General features: G+C 40.1%; 3 protein-coding genes across 12 annotated transcripts; 2 read left to right on the top strand and 1 right to left on the bottom strand.

Moving 5' to 3' along the window:
* Positions 1–730: 730 nt before the first annotated feature.
* On the top strand, positions 731–6,742 carry LOC140999499 (14-3-3 protein beta/alpha-1-like). Of its 2 annotated transcripts, XM_073469922.1 has the most exons (7): positions 731–1,050; positions 1,141–1,326; positions 3,077–3,378; positions 3,493–3,616; positions 4,313–4,476; positions 4,720–4,815; positions 4,911–6,742. In XM_073469922.1, the coding sequence occupies exons 3-7, from the start codon at positions 3,085–3,087 to the stop codon at positions 4,965–4,967; spliced, it is 735 nt and encodes a 244-aa protein (XP_073326023.1). In that variant the 5' UTR covers positions 731–1,050; positions 1,141–1,326; positions 3,077–3,084; the 3' UTR covers positions 4,968–6,742. The 2 variants fall into 2 exon arrangements, with proteins under 2 accessions (XP_073326023.1, XP_073326022.1); XM_073469921.1 differs by lacking the exons at positions 731–1,050; positions 1,141–1,326 and adding an exon at positions 1,789–1,899.
* Positions 6,743–6,984: 242 nt separating this feature from the next.
* On the top strand, positions 6,985–14,798 carry pabpc1l (poly(A) binding protein, cytoplasmic 1-like). Of its 4 annotated transcripts, XM_073470439.1 has the most exons (17): positions 6,985–7,126; positions 7,816–8,020; positions 8,302–8,495; positions 8,964–9,079; positions 9,301–9,381; positions 9,747–9,886; positions 10,002–10,096; positions 10,340–10,477; positions 10,811–10,906; positions 12,223–12,483; positions 12,999–13,086; positions 13,168–13,287; positions 13,367–13,503; positions 13,695–13,803; positions 13,901–14,031; positions 14,208–14,283; positions 14,626–14,798. In XM_073470439.1, exons 2-16 carry the CDS (start codon positions 7,828–7,830, stop codon positions 14,268–14,270), a joined length of 1,962 nt encoding a protein of 653 aa, XP_073326540.1. In that variant the 5' UTR covers positions 6,985–7,126; positions 7,816–7,827; the 3' UTR covers positions 14,271–14,283; positions 14,626–14,798. The 4 variants fall into 4 exon arrangements, with proteins under 4 accessions (XP_073326540.1, XP_073326539.1, XP_073326538.1 ...); XM_073470438.1 differs by lacking the exon at positions 14,626–14,798 and having other exon boundaries at positions 7,819–8,020; positions 14,208–14,478; XM_073470437.1 differs by lacking the exon at positions 14,626–14,798 and having other exon boundaries at positions 14,208–14,478.
* Positions 14,799–15,957: 1,159 nt separating this feature from the next.
* rbm39b (RNA binding motif protein 39b) lies at positions 15,958–23,508 on the bottom strand. 6 transcript variants are annotated; one of them, XM_073469833.1, is made up of 15 exons: positions 23,281–23,508; positions 22,371–22,428; positions 20,727–20,776; positions 20,418–20,609; positions 19,980–20,033; positions 19,611–19,728; positions 19,369–19,521; positions 19,013–19,150; positions 18,860–18,925; positions 18,573–18,777; positions 17,478–17,564; positions 17,280–17,376; positions 16,824–16,929; positions 16,616–16,694; positions 15,958–16,510 (listed from the first exon to the last, which is right to left on the bottom strand). In XM_073469833.1, exons 2-15 carry the CDS (start codon positions 22,419–22,421, stop codon positions 16,410–16,412), a joined length of 1,497 nt encoding a protein of 498 aa, XP_073325934.1. In that variant the 5' UTR covers positions 22,422–22,428; positions 23,281–23,508; the 3' UTR covers positions 15,958–16,409. The 6 variants fall into 6 exon arrangements, with proteins under 6 accessions (XP_073325934.1, XP_073325935.1, XP_073325937.1 ...); XM_073469834.1 differs by having other exon boundaries at positions 23,419–23,484; XM_073469831.1 differs by having other exon boundaries at positions 16,286–16,510; positions 19,363–19,521; positions 23,281–23,489.

The raw sequence follows: 23,508 nt of genomic DNA, 5'->3' as shown, positions 1-23,508 counted from the left end.
TGTTTAACCTTGAGGCCTCCAGTGCACATACACTGAGAACGGACCTACGAGTGACGGAGATGACATCTTGTGACCAGCAGTTAGACTTTTAAATTGCGTATTTTTAATGAAGGGAGAGGGAATAGGTGCCATTTTATTGCCTTGAATACACGTGTGGTGAGGATCTTTAATCAGTTTGTCAGTTTTGCCTTTTTAACAGACATGGACGAACAACATCGTATGTTCTGTGTCTTAACGTTGCACCTGGAAAATAAACTATTCCTGAAACAAAAAAAAGGTTGCAAAGAAGACTGAGGTACAAAAACCTGTCGGCAGCAAAAAAAACAAACAAACCCAAAAGATATTGTGTAAATGTGTAAACGTCTTACTAGTTTACAACCACCCTCAGACTGACTCGCAGGGCCTTGGTGGCCAGAGGCTCTCTCCACCAACCAAGTGCTAATTACCTCAATTATCTCCCATTTTACATGATTACACATCTTCACTGCACATTCTTACATTAAACATATATAACTCATCATAGGATGTACCACTTCCCAGGAAAATGCTTTGAATAAACCCACACCATTTCAATGATAAAGTCACATAACCTCTGACCTAGTGAAACTTGGTATCTTCCACAATCAGCACACCTGAGCACAATCTCCTGAGCCGCTACATAAGACAGCACCGGGCATCAGTTCTGATTCAGACCCGGCTGTGGAAGAAGCTTTGGAAAAACACTTCCTTGGAAGATGAGTATGAATAAACTTATCTGAATGAGCTAAACAGTGACGTAGTGTCTTTTTTTGGTTACCGACACACTGCAGTGGATCTGTGTGAAGTTGTGACTGTGGGTTTATAGTGAATTATTGTGGCGCGTGCACTCACCACAGTGAGAACAGGGTGCGTGTGGACGACCGTGTGTCATTTTGACCACATGCTGTCCTCAATCAGCGCTGACATCTTGGTCGCACTTCCTCTCCACAACTATGGCCATTCAAATAACATTTTTGATTTAACAGTTCATGTTTTCAATGTAAAAAAATGTCTGGTTCCAGTTTCACAAATGTGAGTAGGCACCGTTTTGAGTATCTTTCAGTTTTGGACTGTTGTTCGAACAAAAGTTTTACTTGACTATTTCTGTTGCATGTGCCGCAGTCATATCTAACGATTACAGAAACCCCTCATCAGCTGGTGTATCAGGCCCCGAGCCCCTGCACTGACATGTTCGTCCAAGCCTTGACCTTTGACCTTGCTGTGACAGATTGAAAGCGAGAGCAGCTTTCTTACGCTAAACGAGTGCCACGCTTCCTGCTGAGATGAATTCATACAAAGATGACCACTGTGAGTGTTTGGTTTCCTGGCCACACTTGTTCACATAGTTATGTAATGTGTTTTAAATGGTGCAGGCAGCTCTAATGCAGCAGAAATGTACAGGATAAAAAAACAACCAAAAAAACGTATGGATAATGTTAATTTTTTTCTGAGTAAATTAAAAAGGAAGTCAGAGGCCACAATAATCAGCAGCTACGTCAATATGCATTAAAAAACTGGATTTAAAGCCCTCATGTGGCGTTAACCTTCTCAATCTGAATTAAAGAGGGCTGCTGTGAAAGTGGTGGTATGGCCCTTTAGAAACCCGTTAGATTATGACAATGTGAGCTAAGCACACATGCTAGCCTCGGTTTTGAAAAGCCTACTTTTAAGTGTCGCTATAATATTTATCTTATTGAGCATATGAGCAGTGCTCGCATTACGTAAGGCAGATGTGTGGCGACAAAAAAAAAAAAAAAAAAGAGGAAACACAAGTGCCAGTGTAGCGGAAGTGGTACTGCCCTGAACGCTGAGCGAGACGGAGGACGGAGGCTGAATCGTCCAGAGAGAAAAAAAAAAGCAGGATTAAAAGTCGCCAATATTGTAAGTGTAATGATATCACGTTAACGTAGAGCGCATTGTAGTGGCAGATGTTCATTCGTTCCTCAATGTTAGAATGGCTGTTTCATCGTGTCCGGTTGAATCCTGTTGAGAAGCCATCAAGCTAACGTAGCAGGCTAGCTGGATTTGTGAAAGGCTAGGTGTTAGCTCGCTGGCTAGCAACTAATGCTAGATAACGGTACAGCTAACGGTGCAGCTAACGCTAGCCAACGAGCTAACCGACGGTCGGATTCCATGACACTTTGTTCTGACAGGCTCGTCAGCCTGGGCGGGCCGTGGTACAGCTGTTGAAAATGAATAAAACACGCACTTAATGCCCTACAATAAAAGATATCCCCTTTTGTCGATTATAAAAATTGCAGATGTTGCTTGCCAACACCCTATCGCTGGTTTATACCCGAAAGCCAGTCGTTGCTTTCGCTGGCCTAGCTAACGAATGTACCGTTAGATAGCGGTAACGGTACATTACACGACGGTAGCTAGCTAACTGTTAGCCACTCCACCTGCTTTTGCGATATCATAAATACCACAGATTAGCAGCAGTGTCGTTATCTAATCGAGTTAGTCCGTCCACGTAAATAAAAAGCAAAACAAACCGTGAAACAGATGGGGTCGTATTTTACCAGCTAGCGTTGATATCGCTTAGCGAAATGTATCATCGCGCTAGCGCTGCTCGCAACATTTACGGGAGGAGGGCATTAAAACCTGACCCGGGAACGCTTTGGGAGGTGCAGCAAATGTCGGTTGAACCATTAAACGAGCCGGTGAAACGTATCTGCTTATTACACATTACATTGTGGCAGCTGTTGAGACTGTTCACGAACTGGATTCAGTTGTATTCGGTCAAAAACAGGTTAAGAAATGATAAGGACGAGACAGGGTTGGAGAACGCTATCAACGAGCTAACGTTAGCCGCTAAACTTAGCCAGTGATGTGTATGGTTGACCCACTTGCCAAAGGGCCCAGTTCGCAATGCTTATTTCACGTTGAATCCAGTGGTTTCCTGGCCTCAGAGACACTAGTCTGTCAAAGTGAAACAAAGTTCAAAGTGCACAGTTGTGTATAATGAATGAACAATGTCATGAATATTGTGAAACATTCTTGTTTTTTTTCAATGAACTACACATAACTTATTAATATTGTATTTTCTTCTCTTCAGTCTAGAAAATGGATAAGAACGACCTGGTACAGAAGGCCAAGCTTGCTGAGCAGGCTGAGCGCTATGATGACATGGCTGCAGCCATGAAGTCGGTGACGGAGCAAGGTGCAGAGCTGTCAAATGAGGAGCGCAACCTTCTCTCTGTTGCCTACAAGAATGTGGTAGGAGCACGCCGCTCATCCTGGCGTGTCATCTCCAGCATCGAGCAGAAGACCGAGGGCAATGACAAAAAACAGCAGATGGCACGTGAATACCGGGAGAAGATTGAACGTGAGCTGGAAGACATCTGCCATGATGTGCTGGTAAGAGTTTCTAATTCCTTTCTTGGAGTATAAACACTTTTATCATTCATACACTTGTGAAGACGTTGCTTTTTGTCTCATTTTTCCTGATTATAACTCAACTATTGTTTTCAGGGGCTACTGGATAACTTTCTCATTACCAACGCAACTGCTGCTGAAAGCAAGGTGTTCTATCTGAAAATGAAAGGCGACTATTATAGATACCTGTCTGAGGTTGCATCTGGGGATGCTAAGAAGGGTAAGTGTGGACACTATGTACATTGTAGTTTTGAGCTTTAACATAATGTGCTCAAAACTGCATTAACAAACTAACATTGGGTCAAATAACTGTATTGTGAAAGGGAATCGCTTAAGGTGACAAGCCCACAGAGCATCTCTGCGGTTCCCCTCAGCTCTGTGTAGCGTCTTTCAGATCGTTTTTAGGTTTGATGGCCCAAAATGGAATTATTTTGGTTCACACTCACCAGCCTCGTCACTGTTGTTGCCATCACCAGTAGGCAGGTTTTTTTATAGTAACATTTTTTTTAAAAAAGCAACTCCCTCTGATATACAGGTGGCAGGTCAGCTGCTCTCTACCAAACAGCAGACAAACAAAGTTGGCTCCTAGCAAATGAACACAGTGGAGCATTTAGCTCTTAAAGAGCAATATATTTCTCTCAGGGACATAGTGAAGCTAGAAGGAGAATTAATATTGCCAGGTGGATAGATGCATAACTCTGAATTGATTCTAGTGATGCTCCATGTTTACTTAATACATAACAGGCAACTGTTTGACAATGCATATGCCATTTTAAGTATAAGGACACAATGCAGTATGTCATTGATGTTTGCTTGTTCTGCTGCCCCCAAGTGGCCAAAAAATCAATTAACACTGCTTTAAAATGTATTCTAAATAGTGACTAATTTATTTTTGTTGATCTGCTTCTGCCCACAGATACAGTGGACAACTCCCAGCAGGCTTACCAGCAAGCTTTTGACATTAGCAAGGGGGAGATGCAGCCAACACACCCTATCCGGCTTGGCCTGGCCCTCAACTTCTCAGTCTTCTACTATGAAATCCTCAACAACCCGGACAAGGCCTGCAGCCTGGCTAAGACGGTATGACCCGAAGTCTAAAGACATAGTTTTCAAATCTTTGTAAAGGTTAACTCATTGGTACATTGAAGTATTTGTGTACATTGTAAGAACATTTTAAGGATTTATTTTAAAGGGCTGACTAGTTAAAGGAAACGTCAGTCTTGTTTAGGCAAGACTGATGTTTCTTTCTCTTTACCAAACAGTATTCAGAGGATGCTGCCAGATGATTCAAGTTAAAATACATGTTTAATCTTTGTATTTCAGGCATTTGATGAAGCCATTGCTGAACTTGACACTTTGAATGAGGATTCTTACAAAGACAGCACCCTGATCATGCAACTACTAAGGGACAACCTGACTGTGAGTTTAAAGCCCCATGCTGTTTTTGCCTTTGATTGATCCTGAAGTCGTATTTACAGCGATTCATAATACATTTTTTTCCTCTCTTTTCCCAGCTGTGGACATCAGAAAACCAGGCAGATGAGGGAGAGACCGGAGACGGGGAAAACTAATGGAATTGCACTGTTAATCCACCTACACTCTTATCTTAAACACAGACAGCTTATATACATCCCCCTCCACTCCATCAGCTCCTCCCACTTCTGTATGACAAGCAGCCTGAATTGCTCCTGACCAACTAGTTCACCCCTCTCAGTTCACTGTGAGGTGACAGGGTAATTTTCAGTTAGCAGATTCAGTCACTTTGTGGAAACATGTTGTATTGATTAGTGAGTCCATGTTGCTGTTGTTTTTTTGTCGGCTTTGTGTGTATGTCTGTGTGTAGCGAGTGAGCAAAGTGTGAAAGGAAGTGAAAGGTTTGTGTGTATGGTCTGGGGGGGAGGGGGGTGTTGTGAATTCTAATCGTCCTTCCAAATCCCTTTGTCCCAGCTAGTTTGTTGTGCATTTTTCATCCCTTTTTTTTTTTTTTGTTACTTTCTTATTTGTGATTCCTCATGATATTTACAGGCTATATTGTATGGTAATTAAACTGGCAGTTGATTTCCACCAAACACTGTGATGGTAGGCGTTCCATTTGCTTCACAAACCCCAAAACAGTTTTTGTGTTTGAATTTCCAGACACACGTACAATCCTGTATTCAACTAACTGCAATTCTGCTGTGGGCTCATACAGAAAAGGAGGCAGGCTGTATTGTGACACTGACATCTTGGTGTAATGCTCCTTGATCATGTTCACAAATTCACAGTTTCAAAGTTTTAAGGGACCCCTTAAATTGTCATGTTAGATTTGTTCAGACATTCCACATCATTAGGCTTTTTAAAAAGCAGTGCTCCTTTTATTTTTATTTTTTTAACTAAGTATGGATTGTCATTGTAGTTTTACTCACTGTTCAGGTGCTGCTTATCAGTACAATGGAAATTGTATGTGCGTAAATGTGGTTCCATGTATTTTGCAAGATTGACTATCATCTGTATGTAAAACCTAAAGTAACCTTTTATTGATGTTAATTGAAAATGTCTTACCACACTGTATCAACCCTGCTTGCAAAATATTTCCTCTTAAAGCGGTTGTTTTCTCCCTCCAAAAAAAAAAATCTGTGCCTGGCTTTCTCTCGCAGCCTCTGCTTTCATTAAGGTGGCAGCATCTGCTTGTTGTTAGATATTTCAGAGAAAACGAGTTAGCCCAGACAAACTTTAAAAAAAAAGCTTAATCTCAATGCAAGTTTTTAAACCCCAGGTGCATCTCTGCTGTTTTTAAAGATAGCTGGTGTGAATGATCGCCTCACAAACAAAAAAAAATAAATCAGGTCTACTTTGAAGGTGCAATTTGGAGAAGGCCATTCCACCACTTTGGAAAGAAGCTCAGTGTCACAATACCATGTTATCACCACTACATTCCACATATTGTAGTTGAAGACACCATTCCACATTATAGCTGACAGTCTGTTTATTCTGACAGTGCTCCAATGAATTGAAATAATCTTATGTTGAAAAAAAAATGTCAGTTTATTATTATGCTTGATGAAAATGCAGTTAGTGAATGTGGAACGAAGCCTGTCTGTATATCAGGTATCTACTTGCTTTGTTTTTACTGACAAGTCTTATGGCTAAAATTTGCTTCTGTAACAGTCTATTACCCAGTGCACACACGTGGTTGTGAAAATTTAGAATAGCTCTAAAAAGCAATGAAGAAATGGAGATAAACAATGGTTGGTGTAATTCTAGCTTTGTGTTTATGTATCTTAAAACCATTCTAGTTTCACTATACATGTAAGAAATAGGAAAGTGTCAAAGACCATTCAGTGAAATAAAGTTTCGTTTAAGATAACAGGCACATTACGTCTTCATTTTGTGTTCAACAAGTGATGTTTCAGTATGATTTAGAAGAAAAAAATCTAAATCTTAAAATCAAAAGATTGGGTGCGAAGTCTCCGTCCCACTTGGCCACCAGAGGGCGAAATAAATGGGAGTGTTTTGCCTTTTTAAATGCGAGAACTACTTTTTATCGCGGAGTGTCACGTCAGTCAACGTGGCCTCTCGCGGCTTTAATTGAAATGGTAGGCGCGGAGGAAAGATGCAGGTGTTCCACGGTCGTAATTAAACGAAAACAACGTCCCGCCCGTGTGGAGAAAGTGGACAGCGCTCACAACCTGCTACACTGGGAAAAAAAACCGTACATCGCATTTACGACGCATTGGCTGTATGAAAAGATGTAAGTAGCGTTAATTTAAGGACATTTTTCATCTGGTTGTTTAATTAAGTGTTAGTTGTTTCACCTGCAGCTGACACCGAAGGAGTTTTGCGCACCGACAGCGGGTGTAACTTTAGCTAACTTTAAGCTAGCTCTCAGTGGGGAAGTCAGTTTAATATATTTTTTTTAACTGATGGTTGAGTTTCAAAGTCACTTCCCTTGATATCCTACTTTATTGAAGGCAAGCTAACGTTATGACAGAATAAATAAATAAAAAAAAATTAAAAAATGATAATTTACGTCTCATTCTTTCCCGCTAATAATTATCTACACTTTTTTTTTCTCTTGCAATCTTTTTTAATATTAAGATCCCTTAACCACACATTAAGGGGGATCTAACATACACCACCTTCCTGAAACTAATGCAGCCTATTGCATGAGATGTTGGTGACGTTCATGAAGGTTGTTTTTCGCAAGTTTAGATTCAACTTCATGATCTGATACTATTTAATTGTCTTATGCTGAAAGGTGTTTCTGTAATTTGGTCCACCCTCACTGAGCATTTGATGTGTGGTGTCTCTGCTGTCTCCATAGTGATTTCGTAAAAAAAACAACCATATGCACAAATATAGACATTACTTTTTAATTATTTCATTACACAACTTCTTCCAAGGAAGGGACTAACATAACACTCTTCTTTCTTACGCTAGCAGTTAGCCAAGATGAACAGCAGTGGACCAGCGTATCCCCTCGCCTCCTTGTATGTAGGAGACCTGCATGCTGATGTTACAGAGGCCATGCTCTACCAGAAATTCTCACCTGCTGGACCCATTATGTCAATCCGTGTGTGCCGGGACATCATCACCCGCAGATCTCTGGGATATGCCTACATTAATTTCCAGCAACCAGCTGATGGTATGCCACCTGTTTTGACCAAATCAGCCCATATTCAAACTTCATACAACATTCAATACAACATGCTAAAAGACGCTAGAATAGCCGCTGTGCAACATGGTGTCCCACCGTAGACCTACAGCAATGATCTAGTATTACAGACATAAGCAACACCTTTCAAATATGTGATGTAAAAGAAGTACAAGTATTCAGAAAGTGTCCTGTGAGATGTCTGAGGGCTTTTTTGTATACCTCAAAGGAATTTTCAGTGATGTTTTCTATTGTATTTATTTTTCTTTTAGCGGAGTGCGCCCTCGATACAATGAACTACGATGTTATCAAGGGCCGGCCTATCCGAATAATGTGGTCTCAGCGTGACCCGGGACTTAGGAAGTCTGGTGTGGGAAACATCTTCATCAAAAACATGGATGAGTCTATTGACAACAAGGCACTGTATGACACCTTCTCAGCCTTTGGCAATATTTTGTCTTGCAAGGTGAGTGACCTGGGTCATGCTCTTGATGACTTCATGGTTCATAGACAGCTATTTGTTTGTACAGTGTGTACTAAGCAGATGTTTGATAATACACTTCATACAATTTTGGGGTGATAAATGTTGTGTAAACACAGAGTTGGGCTGTGCAGTATGATGGTAGATAATATATTTATCAGTATGTCCTGATGTGGTAAATCTGCGAAATCTCACAAACAAAACTGGTTAATGCAATGAAATCTTTACACATGCGAAACAGTAATACTCTTAACTAATTCCATTATTATAAAGCTTTACTTCGAATAATTTGGACAAAGTTTTAGAAACAATAATGGGATGATCCAATCATAGTGACAGTAGAATTATCACCCAGCCCAGTGCAGGAGGACATATTTAAAAACTGAAATGCAAAGTGCTGTTTTACAGTGAAATCTCTGAAATTTTCCTGATTTAAAGCCTTTGTTGTTGTAGGTTGTGTGTGATGAGAAAGGATCCAAAGGCTATGGCTTTGTTCACTTTGAGACCCATGAGGCTGCAAACCGGGCCATTGACACCATGAATGGGATGCTGCTGAATGATAGGAAAGTGTGAGTAAACTAAACAAAATTAAACTTGTAAAATAAATAAAGGAAAATATTTAATCTTAAAAAGTAGAGAAGCGAGTAGTGCTTGAGTCGTACTGAGTAGCACAGAATATACTGTATATATCTATTAACTATACAAACTGTTAACAAATGCTGAATAATTAGATACGATTTGAGGACTTAAGACTTCTTGCAGATGACTTTTCCATGTGTTTTTTGCTCAGTGAAGCGACAAATATTCATTTGGAATCTGTCAACGCAAAGGCCCATTCCCTGGGGGAAAAATGTCAGTTCTTCTGCCATAGGTCAGTGAGTAGGTAGGATGAATGTTAAGGTTTGTTGTCTTTGTGTGTCTAGAAATTTTAGGACTAAACAGGCAAAGCAAGATCATCAGAAAGGTTTCATGTCCCTACAGTGTCGGAGAAACAAAGATGAATATTTTTCATTTAAATATTTCATTTTGTGGAAATAATATGCACTTAATTATTTTTGTGACAGTAATATTTGTTGACATGTTTTTTTTATGTCTGTCCTGATCAATTGTCCTGCTCAACAAAGCAGGACAATGTCTGAAGCCAAAGGCAAATTTCCACGCTGGAATTTTGTATTTTTTTGCTTGGTTTCTTTGATCTATTCATTCCCCTGGTCCTGTGTTTGATTCTGTCTGCAGCTTTGTTGGCCACTTTAAGTCCCGCAAGGAAAGAGAGGTGGAGTTTGGTACCAAAGCTATGAAGTTCACCAATGTCTACATCAAAAACTTTGGCGAAGACTACAATGATGAGAAACTCAAGGAAGTCTTCTCTGCATTTGGTAAAAGAGTGTAATTTTTAATTCTTTGTGTTGCTCCTACTCCGTTAGGGGCCAGTTTATACATCTCACTTTGCATATGAGACGGTTACAGACTGGTTTGTGCTTAAACTCTTAGGAAGGACCCTCAGTGTGCGGGTGATGAAGGATGAGAGGGGCCGTTCACGAGGATTTGGCTTTGTAAACTATGCTAACCATGAGGATGCTCAGAAGGTAGCGTGTGCCACGTTTCTATGTCTACTCAGATTGGTTACCTGCCAAAAGAAGCAGTTACTCTAAGGCTGATCCTGCAGCATTGACTCACTGTTGTACAGCCAAGGTAGCTTTAATTCTCTGCATTAATACAACCACATTAGCAAGTCAACAATTCAGTCAGATATCAGGTAATTAAACCTTACCACCATGACCACCTTTCTCCTGCACAGATCACATGTTAATGCTCCTCTTGTTTCCCAGGCAGTTGATGAAATGAATGGAAAGGAAATCAACGGGAAAATGGTCTACGTAGGTCGGGCTCAGAAGCGGCTGGAGCGCCAAGGAGAGCTCAAGCGCAAGTTTGATCAGATCAAACAGGACCGAATCCAGCGCTATCAGGTGCTGCTGCATTCTCTGCATGCTGTCAGGCTGTTATCATTCAAGGACGTGACAATGACTCCCATTGCTAAAGATCTTGCATTTACCTCTTTAGAGTTGATATTTTAAATATTTGGAAAGATTCATTAATATTCACAAAGCAGTCCTCATCTTAGTTGTTTATATAGATGTTTATTTACACAAAGTAGGTTAGATGAGCACACACCTTGCTTACATTTGCACTGAAAAACAAAGAAAATAATTTAGAAAATGTAATGTAGAACATTAAACTGAATGCAGGATAATTTAATCCTTAAACTCAAACTTAGTATTTCTTACTCTCTCTGATTCCAGGGGGTGAATCTGTATGTGAAGAACCTGGACGATAGCATAGATGACGAGAGACTCCGGAAGGAGTTTGCCCCTTATGGCACCATCACCAGTGCCAAGGTATTGTAATGACATGAGACTCAGGCCTTCGTTGGAATTGTCACTGGACAAAACCAACATGGGATTCAGTGTTTATAAGTATCGAAGGTTCAAGGTGATTTGTAATTTACAACACAGAATTGCACATTGAAATGGAAGTTTGTAACTCCTTCATGCTACGCAAACTTTGAACGTATATACAGTTATTTAGGCTATTTACATGTACACATATATGCATAGAAATTCAGAGAACCTGTGTTGCTTTTTTTTTAAACATGCATCTGGGTAATGTCAACAGCAGCAGCACCAAAATGGTGACGATGATAATATGGTCGGCATCTTCATGTTGTAAGTTCAACACTGTCCCTCATCTTGGACTGCGTTTGAGCACCAAGCATCAACGATGAAAACCTCTCCTCATCCTGTGCTCTGTTAACTCCAAACAAGGTCTGCCCGTCAAGTGCGAAAGCTTGATCTGAGATGTTGTGGTGAAAACGGGTCTCTGTACAGATTTGGGTTGAACAGTCTGATTTCCTGTTGCTTGGCTAGCCTAGTCCAACTTTGTCCATTTCATTTCTCTGCCACAGTGACACAGGAGACATCACCACAGCCAAAGAAAGCATATTGGAAATGTCCAGTTGTGTATGATTACATAAAAGCCATTGACGACTACTGGTGACATATGTGGGTTGTATATTTCATGGGGGAGATTTAAACCGCTTACCCCTTGTCATTCTGTTTTGAGGGGCAGTCAAAAATGGGGGCTGGGGTAAACACTGGAAATGGGTGTGAGTGTTAGTCGTGAAGCTGCTGTAGGTTTATTTTCTTATTAGAACAAGTGTTAAATAACTATATTCCAACATTAATTGCTGTTCCAGAGTGTTTGGTGTCTCTCCTCCCCCTGCTCTTGAAGTCATCGAGAAAAGACATTTTTGGTATCCATGCCCACTTTATCCAATCGGTACAGAGAAATGAAAGGCAGTCCTGTCTGCTTGAGGAACACACAGGGGAGCGGGACCCTTCTGATCTGGTTCCTGCACTGGCAAATTGTGTAACAAGGAAAGCTTCCAATTCCAATACTCCTTGTGATGGCTCATACTACCAAACATGCCAAGCGATGAAAAATGCTTGACGAAAGTGGCAAAGAGAGCTGCCTCGAAAAAAGGAAAGGAGTTGTGAGAGTGTGATGATATAGAGAGGAGGGAAAGGATTGCTGCAAACTGCAAAACGGCCAGGAAGTTGGCTAAACGACAACACTTAGAGCAGCTGTAAGTCTACATTTCTTGATGTCAAGCATCTCAAAAATTTCTGAATTTGAGCTTCTTTGTTTCCTGAAGGTCATGACAGATGGCTCCCAAAGCAAGGGCTTTGGCTTTGTCTGTTTCTCTTCACCCGAGGAGGCGACAAAAGCAGTAACCGAAATGAACGGAAGAATCGTTGCTACCAAACCGCTGTATGTGGCTCTGGCTCAGCGCAGGGAGGAGCGTAAAGCGATCCTGACCAATAAATACATGCAGAGACTCGCCTCCTTGAGGACCGTGACAAGTCCGATCATTGACTCGTACCAGCAGGGTGGATACTACATGACTGTACCACAGGTATGGACATTTGAACAGTGACTGAGGGGATATTATATTCATCATGTCAAAAGCCATTTAAAAGAGTATTTGATTGCTTGCCAGTATTTGCCTTGGCTAAGCTTTAACGGGCTCTTGCGGTCTTCGTGGCTTTAATTTGTCCTTGGGTTGTATTTGATCCCAATTATGTGTATTCGTTGTTATATTAACATGCACAGAAAAGTCAATTTCCATACTGAGTTAATGAAATGCAGTAGGACAGGCAAAAACTCAAAAGATGCTCTTGAAAACACAAGGATTTCACTCTCGGCAGGACCAGCAGGTTTGCCAAAAAAACAAAAACCCAAAAGACTGTAAAATGAGATTAAAATCATTGTCCAGGGCAGATAATGTTAGAATCTCCCCACCTCCTGCCCAAAAGTTAATCCAGTCTGAATGGGCCTCTAGATGCATTTCGCAGGAGTTATGACAATAATTACAATTGATCCAGTGATCGACCTGCAATTTGACTACTGTACTGGTTATTTATCTTGTAGCCTCCTTCTCGCTCCTTCTACAACCACAATGCTGTCAGCAACATGAGGCCAGTCCCACGTTGGGCAGGACAACCAACCCGAATACAAGGTGAATGGATAATTTATTTAAACGTTCACATGGATATGTTTTATATGCAGTGTGTTTTAAGGTAATCGCCCATGTTTTAAGGTCCCTACACAGCCCAGTATGTCGGTGGTTCCGCTCCCCGTCGCGGATCCACTGCCATTGCTACAGTCAGACAGGCCTCCACCCAGGCTCCACGCATCGTCAGCTCCACGCACAAGATGAGTATGTACCAGATCTATGACAACACATTCTGAGCTGTACGTGGATGGTAGCATCTGACACGTGTAATGTCTTTATTTAGATAACATCGGGACCCAGACTGTAGGAGGGCGTACTGACATGCCTGGTATGACCAGAAGCAGCCAGTACAAGTACTCGTCTGCAGTGAGAAACGTCCAGCAGGTCATTACTGTATCTGCACCCGTGACAAGACTACAGGTACCTTAAGCTTGATTAATGCCTCTGTGTTGAATCGACATAGAGGCACAGATTCAAATTGAAAAGAATTGAAATTGTATTCTGTGTACTGTGTGCTTGATGTTGCTGGGTTGCTCACTTTAAACATATTGCACAGTAAAGACAAAATCTTCAGGAGATTGTCATTAGAGTAATGTTGACGATGTCTTTAGGTTGTTCCTGCACCTGTGATGGAGCCACCGGTACACATTCAAGGACAAGAGCCACTCACTGCCTCCATGTTGGCTGCAGCTCCACTCATGGATCAGAAACAGCTTCTTGGTGTGGCATCATCCAGTTCTGCCCCTTTTTGTCCTTTATCAAAATTGAAGCAACTTGTGTATTTTTGTTTGTTGTCTTTCTCTGCTGTGATGCACAGGGGAGCGACTGTACCCGATGATCCATGCCCTTCACCCAAACTTGGCTGGTAAAATTACTGGGATGCTGCTGGAGATTGACAACTCAGAGCTGCTGCACATGCTGGAGTCGCCTGAGTCCCTGCACTCTAAGGTATAATTATGTTCACTTTTCTTCGGGCTGTCTTTTATAGACCGTATTGTCTCGTGTCTAACGTAGACATGCCATTTAAGGACTGGCGCAGGGCTGTGACTTGATGTACAGACTTTAGGGGTATCAATGATGAGACTGGTATTGGTAAATGATCTTTTTCACTTTCCTTTGGTCAGGTGGATGAGGCGATTGCTGTCCTGCAGGCTCATCAGGTGAAGGAATGCTCTCCTACTAAGTGAAGAGCCCTTTCAGGTCAGAAAGGACAACGTTGAGACATTTCATGTTGTGGGAAACTCAACACACACCTGTGCCAGGCCGTGCCAAGCCCTGCCCAGTCCCCAATGGTTTTGCAAATATCTCCAAGTATTTGCTTATTGGTTAAATTAAAGAATTTTTGTTCTTTACTCTGTGAAATCCATTAAATGCTACAATAACTCTTGAGTGAAACATGAGGAAGTTAGGACTGTTGTGACGATCACTGTTCAATATTTCAGAAGAATCCTGCACAGCTGTGTTTCATTAAAAAAAATGCTAAATTGCAGACATTAAATGTGACCACAAAACAAAGACTTAACCATTTCATGTTTTTTCCAGATGTCAACGACTTTCTGGAGGAGGAAAAAAATTGGGGAACAAAAGTAAAATTATGGAAAAAGGAAAGAGGAAAAAAAAAAGAAAATAGAAAAATGTTGACGGTACAGAGATTTGTTAAAGCAATTTTGTTGTTGTAATACCTTTTGTTAGAAGATAAAGTTTACAGTATATGCATTAAACCGGTCTTGTGTCATTTGTTAAACACCAAAGGTCAATGCAGCAGGTTTTAAAATTGTCCCCAGTGGTTGGCAAAGTCTCAAAACCTCAGCAAGCAACATAAAGGTGAGATGTTTGAATTATTGGAAGTGTTTTTTGGTTTACATTGGAAAATGAAGACTGAGCTGATTGTTTTGGCAAATGTATATCTGTTTAACCATCCCACCTACATTAAAGGGCAATTCCAGCGCCTGTCACTCAGAAGCAGGGATGGGCAGATGAAGCCTAATGAAGCTTTGGGGCTTCAAACTCAGGAAACAGTTGCATGTAAAGCTTGTAGCAGCCATTCAAGGCGCACCCCTTTCTAGTCTAGTGTCATATGTGTGCAATCCAAGTCCAAGAAATGGCTCATCGTTCATACTTTTCACAGGCTTTAATATTTGAGTGGTTTCATTCAAGGTCCCATGAATTAAAGTTTTTACATTATACATTTTGAAGAAAATCCATGACATGAACTGGAAGATGTTCTGAATTCTGGATGAGTTGGCATGAAGTGTCCCAGGAAGGGAGTTGGCGAACATGATTATGGTAGATGATAGTTAGTGATGATGGTGGCCATCCACAATGAAGACAACAACCATATATAAACAAAGTAAAACGGTATGAAATTGTGTTTCTTCATTCAGTCATGAAAACAAAGTGCTTAGTTTAGTTTGAATTTAACATCAGCACTTTGTTATTTTAAAAAACATTGAGGTAGTCTCACTTAACTTACATGTGCTGTGATTTAAATTAGGAAAAAACACCTGCTCTTTATTCTTTTACCGTTTTACAATTAACCAAATTTAAGAGATTAAAATCTATTGGGTGCACTTTCATTAAAAAGTAAGTCACATCACTGCAACCAGTGTAAAGTTAATTGTCAGTAATTTTTAGATTGAACTGACCGACAGAGGCAAGTTAACACACTGGCTTTTGTATGCACTGAATTTTGCAGTTATCTACTGAGTTATCTAAAATGACAAAGGAAACTTCAGTGTAAATACAATTTGATGACTTAATTACAGTAACTAGCAACAGAGAAACACAGGGTTCAATGCTGCAATTAAACCTTCAATCAAAGGTATTTTTAAAGTTGGATCTGGAATGACAAACACCCAAAAAGGGGACAAAAACTGAATTGTCAAATTTGCCAAAGTTTATTGGGAGCCTTCATACAAAAAATGAAATTATGGCTGTAAAAAGTTACAAAGGATTATTGTTGACATTGATATACTTTTGGCATTTAAGGCCTATTAACCCAACACATTTCTGTAACTCTTTGCAATTTACCTTAAATCTAAAACTGTTGATTTAAACAAGCAGATAAGACAGGAATATTTAAAAACATACAGACCAATAGATACCTGCAGATTACTTCTCAGTGGTAGTTTACAACACAAAACCACAAAATCTGAAAAGCAACTCAAAAAAAAGAAAAGAAGAACTGCCTAATTTTCAATGGTGAACACATGAACTTGAGGCAACTTTTATTACACACAGCCAACTAATTTCAATGCATCTGTCTTAATGACATTTCCATTAATGCAAACAAATGTATTTACAGACTTTCATAAGCATGTCTCAGACTATCGGCGTGCCGGCATTAGAAGCTGCTTCGCTGTTACTGAATCAGGGAAAAGGTTGTGGTAGGTTGGTAGGGGAACATAGGCAGCTGTTATCATTTTGCCTGTGAAGGAAAGAATAAAAAATAATTAAAATTTTGACAACTTTCAGCATTATGTTTTTACCGTTATATTTGCAGGATTAAAAACCAAGCGGCATCATTACATACCTGCAAACCAGCGTCCATGAAGTGCATTTACAGTTGCCATTGCTGCTGGTATTGAGGGACACTTCACGTACACATTGCCCTAGATGAAAAAGAAAGGACAAAAGATTACTACTGAACTATTTTCTATCAAATGTCCACACTGAAATCTTTGGATCAACTGGAACATGAACATTACTCATTTGCTTGTAATACAACTGTGTCAACTTACTTGAGTCGAGTTCTTATCAACATAAATGTGAACAATTCCTCCATGTTTGTTGCACTCCTCGATGACATCATCTTGGATCTCATTGGCCCAGCTGGGATCGTTTTCTCTGAAAAACAAGTTTGGTCATGTTTAATCGTAGGGCTTTAACAATCTTAAATGGCTGGTATCCCACTAATCAAGACAATTTAAGGAATAGGTTCACATTTTCAAGTCCATCTTCAATAAAAGGCATTACTGACTTGCCCACATGTTCATTTAAGTACTTGCTGTAATTGCTGCTTGCTTTGTCCATATGGGGGCAAATCCCATTCCTTTTTTTTGTATAAAAATGACTTCAAAGCCAGACAGAACAATTATAGAGACTGAAAACTCCTTTAATGTCCATATGGACATGTTAGTATAGTTTAAAGAGGAGGTTAAACCTGTGTGAACTTAACCAAATGATTACGTCCTTACGCTTGTGGGTTGAACAGGTTGGACAGCTGAAGGCAGTGTGTGGCCAGCGGCTGTGATGGGAGGTTCAGGGCTTGACTTGGAGCTGGAGTTGGAACAGCTGAAAACAAAAACAAACAATCATTTGTCACCAGATTCTCTAAAAAAATAAATAAATGAATAAAACACACACACAAAATGTTTTCCATCATCAAGACTCACCTGCGGGAGCAGCAATGTTTCCGAAAGGTATGGACCCAGTCATCTGCAGAGCCTGCTGAGCAGCAGGAGGAATCTTTAGACCAGTTCCTGTGGAGGAGGGAAGACAGAGATGATGACATTTAAAAAGCAGACCACAGTTAGAGGAGATCAATTTCCTTTCCTTAGTCACAGCAGTGGAAAATGAAGAAAATGACTATCCCCAGCTTGTAACTATTCCATTTTTATTCACCATGCAGCGTGTGTGATTATCTATCTATCTATCTATCTATCTATCTATCTATCTATCTATATCTATATATCTATCTATCTATCTCTATATCTATATCTATATAAAAATCAGGGTTTGGCCCCATTTCAAAATTAACTGATTAACCAACTTCTAGGGAAACTTTGACACACTCAGCCATAAAGCTGGAGGGCTGCATCGAATTATTATTTTCACTACCAATGAATCTAAGTATTGTTCTCTTGATAATTCGATCTTGGTAATGTCAAAATAGAACCACAGATAAAAATCTTGAGATATGATATGTGACGAAGAGAAGCAGCAAAGTCTAATCACCAAATTATTTCTGCTCTTTAAAAATAGTGCTCAGTGGTGAGGCTGTCCAACTGTGTGTTCCATCTATTAAAATGCTGCAGATCAGAGTAAAGAAAAAAATGGCTTGAGAAAATCCTTTTTGATTCCAAGTGAGGAAAAATCTATAAGTGTGATGTTTTTATTCAGTCACAATAAAGCCTGCACTGAATAAATGCCCATAATGTCACAATAATTTATTTTAATTTAACTTTAAACTGAATGATGACACATGGTAGAATTTGAGTCAATAGCCAGTGTATCGATCAAAATTGTGGACTGTACCTTTAGTGTACTACACACCAGAGCACATTTTTGTTTTACATGTCTGGCAAACAAACACTCAAAATTTGAAATGACTCCCTCTTACAAATATCTGCAATCATTTTCCCCTGAAACAAAATGTCTGAAATAAAGTTCCCCAGTGACAAAGTGACTGAAGCTTATTTGGACGTCCCTTAAGGGGATATTTTGGGCCCTGTGCTGTCCCATGCAGAAATGATGCAGGATCAACAAACCTTCTGCTAGTCGAGCCATTAGCTGTAGACGTCCTGTGGTGCCCAGGTCGATGCCAGTCCTCTCTAGTTCATCGTTGTCCAGGAACGAGCTGGCTGTTGATGAGTCCGAGCGCTCTGTAACGTGCCCAACCTTCATCGGGCGTCCAGCCAGCTCAAAGCCGTTCAGTTGCTCCAAGGCCTTTTTTGCGCATTCTGCATCTGCAAACTTTACATAAGCAGAAGAGATTAGAGTCAAATAAGCTGCGAACATTACAGCATCGTCAATAAAATACAGAAGCTTTAATTACCGATATGAAGCCGTATCCTTTGGATCGTCCAGTCTCACTGTCCATCATCAGCTGGATTCCTTCGATCTTTGGAACCAGAACACAACAATATTAAAAAAAAGGACTGTACTGAAAGCAAATCAAAATCTGACATTTTTTAAACTTGTTCCTGACCTTTCCAAAAGGCTCAAAGATCCCTCGAAGCATCTCTTCAGTAATGTTGAAGTGCAGCGAGCCCACGTACAGCCTCATTGGACCTGAACTGCCCTTCTGCAGATTATTGGCAGCGGCTGCAGCTCTGTTTTTCTCCGCCTGTAATCACATTAATCGCATTACATCAATTCAGTTCCTCATTGTGGAAATGCTGCATAAGTTTCAGTGTGGTTTTGTAACATATTTACAAACATTTCATTACATAATTGTCTCAGAAACGAGACCAGTGAGTGTGCATGGCAGCTATCTAATAATATGTTCAGTCACATTAGATGGAGATCCAGTTGCAGTTTATATTTAGATGAAGTTACCATAACCTGTGAGGCCTGTACAATGATGGGAACTCCTAAAAGCCTCTGGCCAGTCAATCCAATCGCCAGTGGTACAGACGAGGCCTCAACAAACTCGATGTACGCAATACCCTTTGATCTTCTGGAGTTTCTGTCCGAGATCATTCTCACGTCTCTCACCTACAAAAGACAAACAGAGGATTTAAAACATTGCTTCTACGTACAGACACACTGGATTATAAGGGACAATCACTTTAAAATTGACTGACTTTTCCAACCGCCGAGAAGAAATCTTCCAGGTCTCGAGCCCTGATTCTTGCAGCAAGCTGCATGCAGAAAACTGTGCGGGCATCCCTCTCCTCTGGTGTTAGATTGTCAATTGGTGCCCTTGAAAAAAAATGGAAAAAAACACCAACCATTACATAATGCCAGAATGCCTCTAGAAACATTACAATTAGCCATTTAACAAATGGTACTTAAAAATTATCAACTTACTCCCATATTTTATTTTACTGCCCAATAGTTGTCATAAAACTTGTTTAAAAAAACTCAAGAAGTGAGTTTCAAGAAAATCATTGCATTTGGGAGTGCTTTAACAAATCAGGCCTACCACCAAGTAAAGTGACTATTGTTCTTACCTGATGGGACTCTTTTCTTTTCTGAAGGGGCTTCGACTTTTGGAACGTTTCCGGCTAAAATATAAAAGAAGAATATTACTTTTTCAATTTCAAATAAAGCTTTAAAGAAGAGTGTGTGAGCATCACGTCAGAGGGGGGCAACTGCAGTACTCTAATTGTAAAAACTCAGTCAATTAATTTCCTGTTCACTGTTAGTCACTTGAGCAGTTATTAATATTATCAGTAACACAGGTGTGTATGAAAATAGGGGAAAAAAACAACAACTAACACCTTTAAAAATAATATAGACCAGTACAACATCATGTTTACCTAGGACCTAAATAATAAACTAAATTCAATTTACACTTTTCTGATAATGGCACCAAAAACTTACTACTGTGAGCTTTGTAAAATTATCTAAAGTGGCAACCACGTGTAAAGTTTAAAAGGGTGACATACATGGGACTCTTGCGTGCTTTGTATCGGCCAGAACGTTCCTTGCTTCGGGAGCGGCTGCGATGGCGCTCTCTGCTGCGGCTTCGTTTTCTTTCTCTGCTCTTGCTCCTCTTCTTGCCCTTCTTTCTGTCTCTACTTTTGCTTCTTTTCTTCTTAGAGCCTGGGCTTCGGCTCCTGCTTCGGCTTCTCCTTTTCCTGAAAGATGTTACAGCACTGCTATCGTTGTACAAAAGTGAACACATTTTGAATTAAATGCATAGCTTTATGTGGTTCAGGGACATTAAGCTAAAATTACCATATATTCAAACTTACTTCTTGCTCTGGTCGTCATGGCCATTTGCATGAGAGGACTTGATCTCATCCTAAGCAAGGTTGATAGAAGAACATCATGAGGACGTAGATGAAACATTTCAAGTCGTCAAGGTAAAGGGGATGGGGTGGGACAAGAGAAAATGCAGAATATATTCAATTAATAATAATACTTCAAACTTTCTACTGCCATGTCTGGACAGTGTCCTCTCCACCACCCCAATAGCTTCCCATCCCACTCCTGTTTATTTATTCTTTTTTTTTTTTTGTCTTCATAAACAAGGCTGCTCAGTACTTAATGCAACAAAGCAAAGTTAAGGGAGAGTGTCCAACATATTAGCTGAGTTCAGGAAGCTTTCACAGTAGTCAGATCATCTCCACCATTCCCCCTTCTAATAGGTCGTACCAATGCCACTGCCACTATTTGTGCCTAATCATGTGACCACGCATGGCCCACGGCCACTAAAAGAGAGATCCTGTGTGGTTGGTGTCAGTCCAGTGATCTTCACCCATTTTCGTTCTTGGACTGTAAGAGCTCGATGCCACCTCTGTCACACATCTTGCCCTGAAGCAAACAGGGATTCACACTTCTTAGTAATATTGACGCCCATGAAAATAAATGAATAAATTAAAGAAAAAAAAAGAAATAAATCCATAAATTCAGCCACGTGTTACACTTCCATTATCTGTAGTTTGCATAATATATATTTCTAATAAATATTTCCAACCTTCTGACTTATAAAGTAATTCTTAACTACTGAAAAAAAAAACTCAGATTATAAAACAATGATGCTAGAAGTATCTATTTTACAGTCATTCTATTAATATATCAATATCTGTGGTATTGTGTAGCATGCAAAATCAAGATGCTGATCACATTACAGTTGACTATGGCAAAGAGGCAGTATTCATATTTACATGCAATATAAAATATTCACCTGTTTTTCTGCCATAAAATCATGGCATGGCTCGTGAAGCTCCACAACCGCACTATCTACATTTTCAAGCATACTTATATCAGACCACAACCTTTTCATTTTGAACAATTGAAGTTTGATACAAACAAAATTCAGTACCTTAACTTGGGGAAATCATTATTTTATAAAATCATTCATGATGATTCTACAGAACAATTTGGTGAAAGCTGAATTATTTCAAGTTGAGTAGAACATTCTTGTCAAAGTCAACCACCGTTAACTGGGATTTAAATCTGATTATATAGGAATGCATGCAGATTGTAAATCTGAATACTGCCTCCTTTGCTGGACAGGTAAGGATGGGCTTATCAACCATTGGCATTCACCTTGTTGCAACCGAATACGGATTGGATGTTCTAGGTTGAATCTCTTTTAGTCCTAAGGTGAACCACAGTACATCAGTATATGCACAATAACTACCTTCCTTTTTTTCACAGTTCACAGTGGAATCAAAGATGAATTCATGGGAGTAGAGGTGAGATATCATTAGGGAAGTCTATAAAGAGAGATAGATGTGGATTTATTTATAATTCTGTATTGCGTTTTAATACTCAATCACACCACAAAACATTCAAGAAAACTTTGTCACAGTAGCAAAAATATAAAAAGGACTCAAAGAGTAAATCATAACAGTGAAAACAGGCCTCGTTTCTGTAATTCTGCAACCCACCTTTCTGTATGGAGCCTCCAGCATGGCCTCTACGTCAAAATCATCAGCCATGATGATCCTGTGAAAAGGAGACAACTGTTACTACTTTACCAAGCAAACACAAACCAACACCAAAAATAACCACTTGTGTTTCTTGGATCTTTGTTTTGTACTCTTAAGTAAACGTTTAACATGGTTGGGGGAGGATTTAAGCGGCCAGAGAGTAAGGTTTCACCGACAGAAATTCAAAATGTGTGGCTTTCACTTAACCTGATGCATTAAACATTTTTGTTTGGACTGCAAGTGAGAGAAATTACAGCCAAAAACAAAAGGCGTATTAGTTAAAATCAGGTGTATGTAGACACCGCGACTGAAAGCTAAATTAACATTTGCTAAAAATAAGTTAGATGGCAACGATACGAGTCGGAGTGTCTCAAGGAGTTTGCCTTCACTTTCTTAATATTTCCCTCAATATCACAAATTTGAAAATGAATGCTATGAGTTCAAAATGCCAGTTTAGCCGATTAATTTTACCAATCTGAACATCAGAGATTCAATGAAGCTCAACGGCAGTCATATATTTAACATTACATTACATAAAAGGATAAACACGCGTTGCACCCAACACGAAGCTAATGCTAGCTAGCCACCTCGGCAAGCTAGGTCTGCGTCGTTACAACGTTAGCTCGCGTTAGCTCATTTCAATGACCCTTGTTATTATAAAACCACCGCTGTGTCTGAGTGGACCGATGACATACCGATCGATAAAGATGTGCGCTAGGAATCGATTTTTATCCTTATAGCTCCAAAAACAGTGGCCGACATTTCGTAAATGTTTACGTCGGGAAAACGAGCGGCGAGGGCCAATATGGCCAGCTAACTTCGTTTCCGCGGCACCGACCTAGCTTTGAATAGCAAACATTGACGTTACCGTTTGTATTTGACGAAACGATGTTCCAAAGTCAAAATATGACGGAAAATGTGCAGCTGAAGAGACTCGCCTCGACGCCTCCCTCTCAGTGGACCACAGAAAGCTAAGATGAAATCACAATTTTCGAAGTTATGTAACCTTTTTTGTGATGTTAGCCACTATGCGTAGCAGGTCGTGGCCTGGTATCAAAATGCTCTCCTTCCTTCTTCTTCGTCGTCTTCCTCTACT

The sequence above is a fragment of the Pagrus major genome, chromosome 7, assembly GCF_040436345.1.
Source record: "Pagrus major chromosome 7, Pma_NU_1.0".
NCBI classification, from domain to species: Eukaryota; Metazoa; Chordata; class Actinopteri; order Spariformes; family Sparidae; genus Pagrus; species Pagrus major.
The sequence above is the reverse complement of the archived record's forward strand: the minus strand, read 5'-3'. Positions and strand labels throughout refer to the sequence as shown.